The 17,361-nt window shown below is 42.9% G+C and overlaps 1 protein-coding gene across 1 annotated transcript in view; it reads left to right on the forward strand.

Moving 5' to 3' along the window:
• Window positions 1-15,033, forward strand: part of RSPO3 (R-spondin 3) — an 89,032-nt gene extending 73,999 nt beyond the window's left edge. Inside the window, exon 5 of the mRNA XM_006139432.4 lies at window positions 13,973-15,033. Within this exon, the coding sequence (XP_006139494.1) occupies window positions 13,973-14,166 (194 nt within the window). The 3' untranslated portion in view covers window positions 14,167-15,033. The remainder of the gene's footprint in view (window positions 1-13,972) is intronic.
• The last annotated feature ends 2,328 nt before the right edge of the window (window positions 15,034-17,361 follow it).

The raw sequence follows: 17,361 nt of genomic DNA on the forward strand, positions 1-17,361 counted from the left end.
GTGCGGGGCACTGTGCTCACCTGGCTGCAGGAGGAGGGAGGTGACGGGAACCTGGCACTGGACTCAAGGGGAGGGAGAAAGGGCGGGACAGGGAATCAGCACTGGGGTCAGCATGTCTGCATGGTTTGGGGAGAGGTGCAATGAAATGTAACTCAGCTGGGCTGCGAGAGTGAAGAAGTGCTGGGTGCTGGTCTTAGCTGGTCTGTGGGAGTGGGGAAGTGTGGGGTGCTGGGCTGGGCTGTGGGCGTGGGGGTGGAAAGTGAGGAGCTCAGAGCTCAGTTTGGCTGCAGGAGGAGGGAGGTGCCAGAAACCGGGGGGCTAGACACAAGGGGAGGAAAGGAGGGAGAGGCAGGAAATTAGATCTGGGCTCAGCAGTTCTGCAGGGCTTGGGGGGAGGGGCAGGGAAACGGGGTTCAGCTGTGCTGTGGGGAGGCAGGCAGGGAACCAGTGCAGGGCTCAACTGGGCTGGGGTGGATGGGGGAAGGCATAGGGAACAGATGGGCAGCTCAGCTGGGCTGTGAGGGGCTGCAGGGAACTGGTGCTGCACTCCCTTGGATTGTGGGAGATGGGGAGGGAGAGAACCAGGAGCCCTTAAGTGATGTCCCCTGGTCCAAAAAATCCCTCATATGGGACCAGTCAAGTCCAGAGGGTGCCAGACCAGGGAGGTCCAACTCCTACCCAAGTCCCCTCCTTGCACCCTCCCTCCTAACCAGATACCCTACCCCCAGTCTGCTCCTGCTCCCGCCTCCCGGAATGCCCGTGCGGTGCCAGGTCCCCCAAGCCCTGGCTTGGGCTGGGCGGAGGATGCAGCCGAGTGAAACAGTGAAAATTTATTCATTTTTCATTCTTTTTTGGCTGCAAAAAACAGTACTGAAAAAAGACAGGTTCCAACTAAAGTAAAAAGTTTGGAAATCCCTGGTCTAGCCAGCTTTCTATCCATCTTACAGTCCATTTATCCAATCCATATTCCCTTAACTTGCTGGCAAGAATATTGTGGGTGACCCTATCAGAAGCTTTGCTAAAGCTGGCACTGGGGGCTGTGGGAGGACCAGAAGCAACGTATTTGCATATTCATCATTTGCTTAATGAATATGCAAATGAATGTTACCAGTCCCCCAAAAGCTCATGAATGGATTTACTGGTCCCCGTGTCAAAAGTTGGGGAACCCCTGCTCTAGTGTGCATATCAACATATGTCAATAAAATTTAGATAGAGGAAAACACAATTAGACATAGAAATCTGCCATCACTAAGTGAGTGCTTGTCAAGAAGTTACTATTTATTGTTTTTTAAATTCTGGCAGTATATGTATGAGACTTCACAAGACAGAAATATCCAGACAGTCTACTCCAAAGTGCAATGAGGAGGGTGTATAGCCACACTAGCCCACAAGCAATACAGGGAAGGACCTGATATGTTTGAGAAAGACCTGATTTTCTCCCTGCATCCCAGTCACTTGAGCAGTATAGTAACTTGCTGCCTGTTTATAATAGCAGCAAATGGACACCAGTGGTCCCTCTAACGCACTGTTTCTCAACCTTTTTTTTATAAAGTACCCGTTTAAAAAATAAGTACCTCCAGTACCTACAGTTTTCAGACACACAACATTTTTTTTCTACCATTGCAACACATTGGTAGCTGGGCAGGTGATGAAATTTTTGGGTGTAAAAAGTACAAAAATAATAAAATGCTGTAAAACTTAAAACAAAAACTCAGTTTTCTCCAAATTTCAGTGGTACTGACATACCCCCCAGACTTCTCTCGAATATCCCTGGGGGTACTCATACCACAGGTTGAGAAACACTGCTCTAAGGTATGCGCTTGTGCGGCCACTCAGGAGAGATTCAAATGCTACTTGGATGATTAGCAGAATGTCCACAGCTAGATTTCACAGATGGTTCAGTGCACATAAAACATTTATTCTGCACAGGGATGGAAAAAAAATTTACACAGGGATAGAAAAAATTAGAGGGAATGTTGATTGACATGGGGAGGGGGAAGAGTGGGTGCTTAGCACCTACCAGCAACTAAGCTCCCTCCTCCTTGCAGTGCCTCTCACCAGCTGGTGGCCCCACTGGCCAACTCCTTTCCCTCCCTCCCTCTCTCTCACCACTTCCCACCTGGCTGCAAAACAGCTGTTTCCAGGCATACAGGAAACTTAAGAAGGGGGCCGACAGGGGATGGGGCATGTTCCGGGAAGGAGGTGGGGAAGAGACTGGTCAAGGAAGGAAGCTGGGGGGAATGGATGGAATGGGCACAGGAGGTGGGGGGTATCAAGCACACCCAGCCTAGGGGACAAATCCACACTGATGCTCCCACTCTCTGCCCCTTCCTTCCCACCTGCTCAGAGTAGTGAATAGTTTATGTGCAGCATCTGATGATTCCTGCCTGCTCTCTCCCAATGTCTGTATTCCCTCTCACAATGCTGTATGCTCTTGCAGTCAGAGGGATTATTAGCCCAAAAGCTAAGCAAAAAAGACAAGGGACAATATAGTCAAAAGCATATTAGTGACTTAGGCGTCAGAGTCCCACTGTCACAAGTACCTAAGTCACTTAGGCGTCTACGTCTCATTGAAAGTCAATGCGGCAGGCACTTAGGCACTTTTAATTTTGCCCAAGAACCACTTTAGCAATACGTGCAGCTTTAAGAGTGATTTAAGTAAGTGTGAGAAATGCACCGCATGTGGATCTATGTAACATAATGAATTGTGACAATTCACACATTCTCTGCCCATCAATTTTTCTAGTGGCTAGGTTGACCCATGACCCTGTCACACTTTTGGTAATAACACTGTAGGGACACTATTGAGAGGTTTGAATTGCTTGAAATGTGCCGGGGGAAGGGTGAACAGACATCCCGACATTATCCTCATATTAGGAGCTTTGTTTATGTACGCAGCTGTGCTCTCTTCCTGAAAAAAGTGTCCTAATTTTTCCCACTTGTTATCTGGTCACACTAGCAGGGGAAGTACACAAGCATAACTGACTGAGCTGTTAGGCTTTGCTGTGACAAAGTTCTGGCTCATTAACCTGATGCCTAGTGGTTAATATGATCATGCTAAGGATTTATTTTAAGTACCGGCATGTCACAAGTTTACAAAAGGTTATATTGAAATAAGGGATCTGTTGAGGCGGGGGGCTTTTGCAATATTGTAACTAGACAGTTAGACAACATTGGCATATATGATGTATTAAGAAACTGATTTACACAAATGCTTAAGTTAATGATCAGAAGCATAATTATAGATACACAAAATGGGTAATAGGCAGGTACAGACCTTATTATGGTTACCAACCATGGGCACATATGGTTAAATATTTGAATAATTACACAAAGGAGAGGATATAAAAGCATTGATTTAGTTCCCTAAGCATGAGGTACATTGGACTCCTGAAATGATATCAACTGACTCATGGCTTTGAGAGATGCTCCACTGACAGTTTTTTCTATCTTTGTTTTCTCATTAATCTTGTGTGAGTATATTTTGCTAACCAACTCAAGAGCAATTGCTTTGTTTAAAGGCCTTATTGTGAGCATACAGATCTGTCACAAAACACATCAAACCAACAGACAAAGCTGTGATAATCAATAGTTATAAAAGTGGCAAATTAATAATCCCATTATTTGACAAGGACTGACACATACTTTGGCATAAATTGATCACTGAAGAGAAAATTGGGCTGTTTAAACTTTGAAGACACTTAATAGAGGAGTCATTTGCTAATGGGTTATAATGAAAGCATGATCTTTTTTGGACCTCACAGGATCATTGGGATAGGGTCCTTAATACTGTTTTTTGGCAGGCATTTGAGAAGTTCAGTGGGAGTATATTTTAGAGTTTCACTGTTCCAGAAAATGGGTCATGCTTCTTGGAAATGAGAAGGGACCTAGGAATTCACATAATATTGCATTAATGGACTATAGGTGACTTGAATCTGACCCAGGAACAAGCAATAATTGGCAGCAAAGATTTTTGAGAGGTTGGCTCTTCCAGTCTCAACTTTCACCACTGGGAATTCCTGATTGAATTCACAGCACATGTTCTTTCTCCAAGCCTTATGTTGTTTTTATGATTAATTTTTTTAACTCCTTCCATGAAGTTAGAAGGATTAGATAAGTTAGAGTTAAATTAAGTTTACCAACTGTGGTGCATGAACAAGCATGAAAGAATGGTCTGTGCTATAGGATGATTAAGTGGCAAATGTTACACAAAATTAAAGTATCATTCAAATGACCGAGAAATCCTGCACTCATCCTATCCAGTAACTTTGGAGATATCAAGCAACACCACCTTGACAGAGTTCTTCCTCTGATCCAACAATTACCTAGGTATGTGTGTAACTTTACACCTATGAGAAGTCCCACTGAAGTAAATGAGATTATTCACTTAAAGTTACTTCAGTATTGTATTGTACAGTGTTTTGCCCTATCTTACATGAATTCCCCACCTGCGACATGGAATACCTCTTAAGGAGGTCTCCAGGGATAGCCACAGGCAGGGAGCTCTTAGCAGCAGTTCTTGCAGGAACTGTACTGAACAGGACCTACATGGATGGAATGGGTGGGGAGCAGCAGTGAAGAAGTAAATGTCTGTGCTCAGATGTCCCTGCCTGTGATGAATTCACAAGGTTCACTCAGTTTGCAAGAGATCTGCAGGCTAAGAGGATGATGAGTCCAACTTCCTTTATTTAGGGACAGAACTTTATCCCAAGCACAGAAGAATTCCCTAAAAATTCAGTCAGTTGAAACTCATAGGTCCAGCACATGGAGTTTCCATGGAGCCTCTCACAGATGATCCTGACTGGTTCGGCCAGGAAGCTATCAAGCGCTGGCACTTCAGTTGCCCCTCCACCCACTGTCATGCTGCTCCTGCCCTCTGACTTGGCGGTGCCCCTCTAGGAGCCTTGTGCTTTCTGCGCAGGATGTGGGAAGGTGAGGAGGGGGTCACTGATGTCAGGGTGTCCCTCCCCCTCCCACTCCTGTACTCCATCTCCACACAGAGAGGAGGTGGAGGGAGCTTGGCAATGCAAATCTTTGTGTCTCTCACACACTGTGTCTCTCTGTCATTCTCACAAAACACACAGGCTACATCTACATTGGGTTCTGTTGCGCAAGAACATACGCAAATGAGGCACAGCGATGAATATTGACGTGCCTCATTTGCATACTTCATAAGCCGTTATCTTTGAGCAAGGGGCTTTTGAGCAAGAAGGTTTTTTCAGGCAGAATGGCTCTTGAACAAGAGGCGGGTTTTGCGCAAGAAGGAGCAGAGTAGACTTCTCCTTCTTGTGCAAAAGCCCTTGCACAAAATGGTGGCTCATTGATCAGTAATACAGAGCCATGGCCAGTAGAAGCTGTGGGCTCAGTGCCTGTAGATGAGGGGCAGCACATGGCACCATGGAGCCATTGTTGTATATGCCAGCTGCTTTCAGGAGGTGGTGCAGGGCCAGGGCAGGAGTGAGGTGCCTTAACTCTACTGCTCCACCACCCAGTGCCCAGCCAGAGCCTGCTTCCTGAGCCTGTCCCAGCCCTGAACCCCCTCTTACACCCAACATCCTGCCCCAGACATGAGTCCCCCTGCACCAAGCTCCTTCCCAGAGCTTGCACTCTGAACTCCCATCTGGACCCCAATCCCCACACAGGGCTAAGCCCAGAGCCCCTCCCACACTTCGAACTGCTTGGACCAAGACCAGAGCCTGCTCCCCAACCGCCTATCCCAGCCTGGTGAAAGTGAGTGAGGATGGGGCAGGTAGGGAGATTGACTGAGCAAGGTGAGGCCTCAGAGAAGGGGTGGAGAAGGGCCAGGTCTCGGAGAAGGGGCAGGAAAGAAGTGGCGCAAGGGTATTTAGATTTGAGGTAGATCTTACATTGCACTGAAATTGAAAAAGTGATCTTGTGGTAAAAAGGGTGGAGACCACTGCCTTAGTCTGTTTGTGTCAGCTCTGATGTTTTTGGTGTGGAGTATTCTGTTAAATATTTAAAATACCTGTCCCTTTGACCACTCACTTCCCCCTCAGGAAATGAAAATATTTACCACCTGAAAGCACAACAGTGAATGTAATAATGTAAACGCTTCTCTGGAGCAATCTATTATGTGGCTACATATTTAAAGATGTTTTCAAATGTGGATTATATAAAATACATATTTTAGGGATTTCTTAAAACAAATTAGATTTACAAAAACAAAGAGCCTTCAAGCCTTCTGTTGTGTGACCAGACACATAGTGTATGCTCAAGTTCACCACCAGATTTCTATATGAAGTACTGCTCAACCTGGTAGCTTATTTCTAGACTTACTGAACTAAACAAATTCATTTATAACTAATAATAATAATCTACATGGGAAAATTGACCAGAAAGAGTTATTCCAGAATAGATTACTCTGAACTAAAACTCCCCTTTTATTCCAGAAAAGGTACTCTGTAGAATTTATTTAGCTTTTGATGAACTAGCATTTTCAGATGGAAAAATGTTCTTTGTTCGAAAATTTCCCACCAGCTCTAATGACAATTATTTATTCTTGTTTTCATCATGGGGGAGTAAGGAAGGGTTGCCCACAAAAGCTCATGATACTATATATATTTTTGTTAGTCTCTAAGGGTATGTCTACACTACCCCGCTAGTTCGAACTAGCGGGGTAATGTAGGCATACCGCACTTGCAAATGAAGCCCGGGATTTGAATTTCCCGGGCTTCATTTGCATAAGCGGGGAGCCGCCATTTTTAAAACCCCGCTAGTTCGAACCCCGTGCAGCGCGGCTACACGGGGCTCGAACTAGGTAGTTCGGACTAGGCTTCCTATTGGTGTACCGTTAGTTCGGATTAGGAAGCCTAGTCCGAACTACCTAGTTCGAGCCCCGTGTAGCCGCGCTGCACGGGGTTCGAACCAGCGGGGTTTTAAAAATGGCGGCTCCCCGCTTATGCAAATGAAGCCCGGGAAATTCAAATCCCAGGCTTCATTTGCAAGTGCGGTATGCCTACATTACCCTCCTAGTTCGAACTAGGAGGGTAGTGTAGACATACCCTAAGAGTGCGTCTACACTGCATCCATAGCTTCAAATTGTGTAACTTATTTCAAGTCAATTTCAAAATAACTTATTTTGAAACTTGGTACTGTCTACACAGCACTTATTTAGAAATAAATCGCTATTCCAAAATGTCCCTTACTCCTTATGGAATGAGGTTTACAGGGAGGTTGGACTAGTGAGCCAGTTATATTTCAAAATAACGGGCATGCTCAAAAGACGTAGAATAGCTATTTCGGGATACCTCTGGTATCCCAAAATAGCACTGCAGTGTAGACGTAGCCTTAAGTGCCGCAGGACTACTCATTGCTTTCAATAGGGTATAGGAAGTATGTTGTACTAAGAAAGGCCTTGCTATGGCAGAATGCTGCAATCAGGTGGGAGTGTTGATATCAGTATGTCCCAGCACAATACACCATCACCTCATATCCTCTTTCTGAAGTTATAAAACTGCCCCAATATAGATACAGTACTAAGTAGAAAAGGAATTATAATAGTGAATGTATTGCCGGGAACGGATCTGGATTGGAAGCATTCACACTGAAGTCCTCAGTTTAATCCAAGAGCAGGTATAGCATAGGTAGAGAAGTTTCCTCTGCATTATCATGCTCGCTTGGTTCAATCCTGGCCTGGAGGGACCCCCTCTCAGAGTAACAGGATTATTCCCCTTTTTACAATGTGAATTCCCCTTTTCACAGTGTAAAAAGTCTTCCTTTGAGCAGCCAGAATGACCTAGGGAAGCTCAAAGGTGCCCCCTAGTGGAATTTTACTTGTAGTTCATCAAAGAAAGTGTAATACAACCACTTGATTAATCAGAGCAAGTCTCTGTTGAGCAGCACATTTTTGTCCCTGTGCACCTGCATTTTAGCCCTAACAGGTTAGGATGGATGCTCCTTTTTCTTTTATTCTACTTTCCTTCCACAATGTGTATATAAATGCCAATATGTATATATAATTTTAAAAGAGCTATGAAAACTCTTTTAAAGTAAGAGTTTCTGTTTAAGGTATTCGTGCAAAATGAACCAATAAGCATGCCATTCACCAGGAAATTTCTGCTTACCAGAGCCATCAATCTGTAAAATGTTACACCAGCTCCTTGTAACAGCACGTGTAACTTCTTAAAGCAGGGATGGAGAACCTTTTTTGGTTTGGGGGCCACTGACCCACAGAAAAATCAGTCAGGGGACACAAGTGAGGAATGAAAAAAAACCTCACTATAGTCCCCAACTGAGAAGGACAAAGACACTTCCCACATTCCTCTCACACACCAGAGCCTAGAGGGGCCCAACCTAGTAGATTTTGTGTACTCCAGCCCACTGGGGGGCAGCAAAAGGGCTGGAGTATCAGCACCAGGGCCCTGAGCCTCAGGGGCCATATCCAGGCAGGCCGAGAGCTGCATCCGACCCCTCAAGCCTGAGGTTCCCCACCTCTGTCTTAAAGAGATAATATGATTTAGTATATATATAATACTCCTTATCCCTGAATCTTAAGTGCTTAACACAGGTGTTTATCGCCATCTTATAAATAGGAGAAGAGAGGGATAATAAGGTTAAATGATTTGTCTAGGGTCACATATTAAGTTTATGGGAGAATCAGGGAAATAACTTAATTCTACTGATTATTACTGTAGGGTATAGTTCTTTAGACCACTCATTCTTAATGCATCATGGGAGTTTCTGTGCCATGAAATAATCTGCATGCCAGAAATTGAACATTTTCTTATGGTTTTATTGTTCATTCTAGTTTATATCATTATTCAACATTAACTTTTCTTCTTTCCTCGTCTGTCATTTTTCTTTAGATGGAAATAGGTGACATATTGAAAGTAATACTACAGAAAGCTGTGCACGCAGGCCTGGCAGTGCAAGGGAAAGGGGGGGGGGCAAATGGGACAACTGCCCTGGGGCTCAGCAATTTAAAAGGGTCCAGAGCTCCCAGGCACTGCTGCAACTACCTCAGCAGGGGCAGCTGCCAGGTCCCACCCCTTCCGCCCTAAGCTCCACCCCTTCCAGTTGCACAGAGCCAGCACTTCCCCTCCTTCCTGCCTTGCTCAGGGGCCCAGCAAGTCCATCAGCCCCACAGTGTGCACTCCGTCTATAAAGACAATATGTTTTATATGGCACATTTCATTTCATAGAATCCTTTAAGCACTTTATAGCTACTTACCCGAAGGTCTAATGCAATGCCATCACTTCTGGGCTGGAGGACAGTGCAGTATGTGCTACATAATATTGAGATTTTTTTTTTCCCTCTGGCATAAAAGCCTTGTTTTCATTAAATGTGTCACAGGATGTTCACACAGAACAAGGAAGTTTTTGTTCTTGTTCCTTGTTGGTGTGAAAATACAGCAAAAGGCATCAACTTGTGTTTTACTAAATGTGTCTCCAAATATTCCCAGCTGCTGCCCATGTGATGGGGGGGAAAGGGGTTGGGGAGGTGAAGAGAAGGCAACAAGCAGCAAGAAGCTCAAACGCTACCCATTTATTAATGGGTAACTAAGAGAAGAGGAACTTTCACCTTCTCCCCCTAACCTTCAAGTGCCAGAAGAATCTATATCCCAGAGAGGATGGAAACAAAGTAACACCATTATATACATGTTTATAAAAAGTGTGGTTAAAAGCGCTAATGAGCCAGCACCGCATGATGATAGATGAGTGCCTGCTTTACAAAAACTGCAAAGATTACTCTTTTTGGTCAAATTGTTTTTCCAGAGAAGCAGAATGCAACATTCTAGAACAGAGGCTCCTTCACAAAAAGTGGCAATATGTGTGCATTTGTGATAGACTGCATTAAGAGTTTCACATGAAGAGCTATGCAGAGAAAGCTGTTTGCTGTGCAAAGCAAGTTTAACGGTACAGAGTCCAGGAATCCCTTTGTTGTGCAGACGATGGAAATTCCATTTTGTGAGGGATTTCCAGATTGGCTGCAGTTCTGAATTGGTGTGAAACCTGAACATTTTAAAATCTTCACCAATAAAACTTTTTTAAAACACCGGTTTGGGTTGATGTCAATGATTTTTGGTTTTGATTTGTGTCTTAAAATGTATAATATAATGAAAAATAAATAAGAACATTCATAAGAAAGCAAAAAGCAAAAAAGCAAAAAAAAAATTGTTCCAAAGATGTCAAAAGTGACAGGTTTGAAATCGAGGAAACTTTTTGCCACATTTTCTTTTGAAATGAAATTCCAGTGACATTGACTCAGTTTCACAAAGTGTGATCTTAATAGAATTCTGTGAATTCTGATGGACTTTGTTTCCATTGAAGTTTCTCTGACCAGTTCTGCCCAGAAACTGCTCTAGCCAGTCTAATTTAGATGAGTTCTTACATTATGCTAGCAATTGCTGTAGCTCCGAGTCAGGACAGTCACTGGGGAGCATGAAGTTGTCTTAGATCCATCTTCTCCATCACCCTGGGTCCCGCACCAAGTGCAAGTTGACTTGGGCCTAGCAATCTACCCCACTGTGTGCAAAGGGAGCACCAATGCAGCTTATGCTCAGTCACTGCCAAAGCTTATGCTGGCTTTTGCATAACTCATTAAAGGTTGTAACTTTTAAGAAATTCCCCTCTCTAGAGGGGTGAGTGGAGTGATTGGGCTGCAGTGGGACCTTCGAAGTATAACTGGCTGACTCAGCCTGATTCTTTTCTTACTGTTCCTGCAGAGTGTATGCTGCTGCAGCAGGCCTGACACCCTTTCAATAGACTCAGTACACACTCCCCTCCACCTCCATCCAGTTTTAGGCTCTCTCTTGACTAGAGACACTGTAGCTGCTATAGTAAATCCACCCTCTTGAAAAGCTGTAGTTAGGTCAAGGGAAGAATTCTTTCATTAATCTAATGCTGTCAACACTAGGGCTTAGGCCAGCTTAACCACGTCTTCTAGGTATGTGATTTTTTTCATACTCCTGAGCAACATAGCTGGATTGCTCTAACTTTCTGGTGTAGACCAACCCTTCTGCAGAAGCACAAGAGGGAATATGCTATTCTAGTGTGTTGTCCAGGGGCAGCCACAAGGGGTACCCCCTTTCAATTTGGTGTTGTGTAGTAAACTCATATTGTGACTTTAGATCATTTCTCAGATTTAGGTGGAAGGGGTAAGGTTGGAAGCTAGCTTCCTCCAGACAACCCTTCATCACTGCCTGGCCTGGGTAGCCTGAAATTCTGGGGCAATTTAAAGTGCCCAAGAGAGCTGCCTCTCCGCCTTGGTCGGCAACTTTGGATGCATCACACTACTGCTAGCCTAGATAGTAATTGAAAGTGCCACAATTTAAAAGCAGCAGAGCACCCCGGGCAACCCAGGACTCCCCTTCCACCTGCCACCCCACTGCACAGTAACAGAAATATTACTGAGTTTCAAGATCTTTCCAAACAATATTTCTGCCTGTCTTGAGTAATAATTCCACTTGTTTTCTAAATCTATCTATCTATCTATCTATCTATCTATCTATATCTATCTATCTATCTATCTATCTATCTATCTATCTATCTATCTATCTATCTATCTATCTATCTATCTATCTATCATCTCCCAGGGCTAGATCAGTGAGTTGCCATGAGTGTCTAAAAATTCCAAATCAATCAGTGTCTAAAGAGGCAGCCGGGGAGTGCATTTCCAATGTGTCCAAACCATTGAGGTTAGGAGGTTACAGCTGTACAATATTGGACCATCACCAAGTGAACAATGTCAAACATTGAACATCTGGATGATTTCCATCAAAATAACATTTCTTCTGGGGTTGATAGTCTTTACAGAGGTTTGGAACTGAATTCAAAACTGTCACTGACACATAGATATATACTATTAGGACTTGATGCATGTTCACATACTGAAAGGAACTCAAAATGGAAATGGTTTGTAACCCAACACTTTGAGTCGTCTCTGAGAACTGGGCACACATTCCATAGGTCACCATTTAATGTCTGCTGTCCTTCACGCTGTAAGCTTATCTGCCATTTAGAGAGCACTGGTGCTGTTAACAGGCTTGTACACTTGTTTTGTCTGACCGTCCAAATTCATTGGATTAACAGCAACGCTGTTCTGTTCTGACGTAGCAGAAGAAAGACTCAGTTATTCATCCATAATTGGCTTAGGAAGTGTAAATCTCTTAACTTTAATCTGAAACTTTTATCAGTTGGAACTGGTCAGGAATGGACTTGTTGGGAAACAAGACGGGTAATTATGCATAAGGCTGCATGGCTTTCCATGACCTCTTTAACTTCTGTAGCAAACGCGCAGACAATCGCTTGAGCGGCCCTGCAGTCAGCCACACCAGCCACCGCTGGAACAGCCTGTGGCCAGCTGCTGCTTGGATGGCCCTGGGCTGTTAGCCATCAGGACTGCCTGAGCCATAGTGAGTGCAGCTGGCCCCAGTGGTCACCTCAGCAGTGGCTGGTGGGTACTTGTCCCAGATCCCCCCATCTCCCATCCCCTTCCCCTGAGCAGTGGTGTCCCTTTATAGCAACAGGCCCTTTATAGCAACAGCCTCCTGTGCCCTTCCCTCCCCAGCAGGTGCTCTAGGGTCACTCAGCTAAGATTTAATCAGTTATTTATAGTAAAGGTCATGGGCAGGTCACAGACTGTGATTTTTTGCTTATTGCCCATGATCTGTCCATGACTTTTATTAAAAACACCCCTGACTAAATCATAAACTTAACTATGCATCGCACATGGGCCACTGCACACTTCCCTTCATTCTCTAGCCTTACTTCTTGCCTCTCTTCCCAGTCTCCTTCATGCTGTTCTAGCTCCTCTTCCCCTGATCTGACACCCTTGACCTTTAATCTTTCCTTAGACTGAACTACTCCCTCCCTCCATCCTGAACTGGTTTTCAATCCCCTACAAGTTGCCAGAGCTTTTTACCTTTTCTCCTGTTTCAGCTTTTCATGTCTTGGATCGGCTTGGTTCCCTATATTCATCACCCTCTCCATTACAGACAACACAGAGATCTATCTCCTAGTAACCGGGTTTGGTTATAGCTGTTTTCCAAATACAGACGTCACCAAACCCAGGGTATTTCTAATATTATACACTTATGAGACATGGACTAAAGTATTTTTTGCTGTAATAAGCAGTGATTGTTGTTTTCAGAACATGACATTTGCCATGATGCCGTAAAACAGAGTTAACTAGGTGTTTCTCAGTACTGCACAAACAGTGAAATTTTCCCTTGTGGAGGGAGCTAGCACAAGGCCTCATATGCTACTTATATCTCATTTCAAATACTGTTCTATAGCATCAGAAGGATTCTTCTGCATATGGGTAAATTTCACTTATAGGGCTCAGTATATGAACCAGTTCTCCCATATAAAACCCACTCAAGTTTTGGTTTGTGTATAAAGCCAAGTTTAACTGTTAAAGTCTTTCATACTTGGAGAGGTTTCTAACATGAACGTGAGAAATAAAAGGATAAATACATTGCACAGATAGTCCACAGCCACTATCAATATTTAAATATTCCGTAAGGGATATTTCTCCCTGAAGGGAAGGACATCCCCTGCAGGAGAGAGAAAAGTTTAAGACTGTAGATCCCAGATCTTCTCCTGTGCTGAGCAGAGCTCTGGGACAGAGAAGGGGAATAAGCAGGGAGCCACTTACAGCATTGTGGTTTACTAGCCACATTCGCTGTTTCTTCTGTGTCAGGCATAAGTTGTATCATCCTGTGGAGTGCTCTAACTTACATCAGTTGGAGTATACACGAAATGAGAAGTGGCAGAGTGCACTCTGCCATGCTCACAATGACCTCTGTTGGGGGCAGTTGGCATAGAGTAAAGATCTGATTCACAGAAGAAAAACTATGATAGATGTCCTGACTACTGGGTTATTGTTCGGTGTCAGCTTCATGAGCTTGTAATCAAAGGGCAAATTTTCAGTCTCTTGGCAAACTGATGGGATTCAAAGACTGGGATGGTCTAAGTATTGCTTATAATGTGCCATGTATTTTTATTTCAGGGAAAAAAAATAGAGATGAGAAAGGGAAAAGGCCAAACAAAGAAGAAAGTAGGGAGACAAGGCAGGAAAACAAAGACCGAGAATCCCGAAGACAAAACCGAGAGCAGCGGGAAAACAAAAACAAAATGCAGCAGAAGAAAAGAAAAGCCCAAGATAAACAACAGAACCCAGCACCTGTCAGCACTGTACACTAATGGCCTTACCTGATTGTTTTACACTTATGATGCTGCTATCTCAACCAGATCCCCACGACAGATGCTCGAGCTATTCAAACCACAAATGGACACTGCTATCAGTTATTGTTAAACCTTAAACAACATTCCAAATAGTTCCTATATTCTCCAGGCAATCATAGTTTATTAAAGAGACTGACATGAGCCAAGAATAAAAAATAAATCTAAAAAAGGGATACATTAAAACTATTATATTATATGCTTCCATGCATCTGTAAGAGGCAATTAAGAAATTGTGTATATACTTATTAATAGGGTATAAAATATAGCAATATAATGAATGACATCTGGAAGAGCAACCTGCTTCCTCTGTAAAATATTTTCAAGCTATTGTTTAAGCAAAGTATGAGACAAGAGATATGTCAAAATCAAAGACACATCATCCTATCATATATTTTACATAACTATTCAGAGCGGAGCATGAGGAAAACTATTTTTCAAGAGCCAGTAGAAAGCTACCCTGTGGTGGATCTGAACTGAATTATGCTGGAGTTCCCTGGTACCTGTTCCTGACTCATGTGAGATATACCAGGGGAAGCATACCTACAGGTCATTGAAAGTTAAAGAAGGAAAAGGAGTGGAAGCAACTGCAACTTTGGAGCTTGAAGTCCCTAAAGGAGAAGTGGTGACGCTTTGCTCATATAGCACTCTTTGCTATGAGACAACACAATGTTTTCTGGTCTAAACAGTGGTACAGTGTGTGCTGTTCTATGCTTTTTATAACTATGTGTAACTTAAATTTACATTTCCAATCTTCCAGTGAATGACAAATCGTATTTGTAGAAGACAATGCTGAGTTAATAAAGAACAGAAAATAGACCACAGAAATGTGTGTCTTTCATAGTTGTGGCGGGGTTTTTCCTTTTTTTTTTTTACTGGAAGAATCTACTACTTTAATAATCAGCCTTATGAACGCCATGGAGAGAAACATGTAGAAACATGAAGAGAAAACTTTAACAATGTATATCTAGTGAAAGAGAAGCCACTACAATAAATATATTTGTGGAAAGAGTGGATAAAGTTTGGTCCATTTTTGTTTGCTTGAAAATCATGATACAGTGTAGAACGAGGTGTACCAGTAGTTCGGAATAGGAAGCCTAATCCGAACTACCTAGTCCGTGCCGCGTGTAGCCGCGGGCACGGAGTCCGAACTAGCGGACATTTAAAAATGGCGGCACCTGGCAAGATGCAAATGAAGCCCGGGAAATTCAAATCCCGGGCTTTATTTGCAGCTTCGGTTGCCTACATTAACCACCCTAGTTCGAACTAGGGTGGTAGTGTAGACATACCCTTATAGAATAGTGGAAAGATGGAAAATATCTAATAGGACATCAATGAAATCCTTACCCCATCATAGCCAATGACAAAGAATGATCTTTGATTTCAGTGGAACCAGATTTCACCTCAAGAGTCCAGTCCAAAAGCACACTGAAGTTAATAGAAAGATTTCAGTGGCATTTGGAGAAGGACCCTGGTAATGCAGGATTATTTCCTTTATTTTACTTAGCCTTTGGGCAGTGACCACCTTTTATTTCATAAAAAATTCCTACTATAATGGGCTGTGATTCTTGATTGTGGCCTTTAGGTGCCAGTGCAATGCAAATATTTCATAACAACATTCCCCCATACTTTGTCCAGTCAATCAAATGTCCCAGATGCAGCTACTTTGTCCATTAATTTGGCAGGTTATTCCACACATTATAGAGCTCTTTGTTCAGAAACACTCTTTGACATTCAGCCTGAGTGAGGCATAATGCCTCTATCCCACTGGAACTGTGCATCTCCATACACCCCTACCTTGTGCAATGGCTAACTAGGCACAAATTACCTTACTGGGTGTTGTTGCTTCTGTATCAGATAACAAGCATTGCTACCTTACTGTTCACTTGCATTCCAAGGGCTATCTTGGCCCTACTGATTTCCCAGGGTCTCTGTTTCATCAAATATCTAATTCATATTATTCCCCAAGTGTGCTAGTTCCCATTTTTCAGATCCAGGCTAATCCCATTATTTCTCTTAGACATTTCTAACCACTGTGGGTGTCAGGATTTGGAAAGCACATGTGAGAGGCGTGTGTCTCTGCCAGCCATTCTCTCCAAGAACAGGGCCACGTGAAACACAGGCTAATTTCCCCCACTCCAAATCAATGTGAAGAGCCCAAAAGCACAGACTGGCTAGTTAGGGTGACATCATTGTTCTGAGATTTGACCACAGGCCCCTCTGTATTCTCTGTCTCCACTGGTCTCACTTCCTAACATATTGGTGACTGTAATAAACACATGGTTTAACTGTACATCCAAAATACAAGTGACAATGTTAAATAAGAGTGAGGCACTTACCATTTTTTGTAACTTCATATCTAGCACATCCCCAGTATCTTGATACGTTCCCTTTTATAGTATGTGTCATTCGCAGCACTTCAGATAATTTTCATGCAATCTAATATGCTGTTTTATGTGGGGATTCTTATGCTACGCTCATCATTTCCCTCCAGGAATGCACTAAATGGCATGACTAACACCTGTCATATGGTTTGTTCTCATTTGCATATTAATTTTACATTTGCTGTGTCTAATGCTTTGCTAAAGTCTATATTACACTGTCTGCTTAGGTGGAAAGAGAAGAGAGACCCTGGTACATTTCTCCTATTAGAAATTCTACTTAACAGGAAATCAATGTTTTGTTTTATTTTTGAAGAGGGAAATTATAAAGTAAGCCAAATTCTGTAGAGATTATGAATTGACAATTAAGCGGGTAAAAAAAGAATAGCATTTTAAAAGTAAGAGTTAAAAAAAGTCAGGTGTGCCCTATAAGCAAAGACAATAGTCGATTGTTAAGGTGTCACCTGACACTAAGATACTAAAAACTGTACACGGTGTGGCTTTACAAATGCTTGAGATATTATTCAGTGAAGAAACACTTGTTCACAGGATGAGAGAGAATTCTTTGCAGTTTTCTCTTGTGTGCTAAAGAACCCTACAAGCAATTTCATATATTAGAAAACTTGGGTGCATGATGAACTTAGCACTGAACTTCAGTTATTTCAGTAGGAGGTTAAAGTGCACAATGTCTTCTTTGTATCCAAAATGTGATTAAAGACATACTAGATATTTTCCAATATAGAAGGCTTTGTTTTTTTAATTACAACATAAAACA

The sequence above is a fragment of the Pelodiscus sinensis genome, chromosome 3, assembly GCF_049634645.1.
Source record: "Pelodiscus sinensis isolate JC-2024 chromosome 3, ASM4963464v1, whole genome shotgun sequence".
In the NCBI taxonomy this organism is placed as follows: domain Eukaryota; kingdom Metazoa; phylum Chordata; order Testudines; family Trionychidae; genus Pelodiscus; species Pelodiscus sinensis.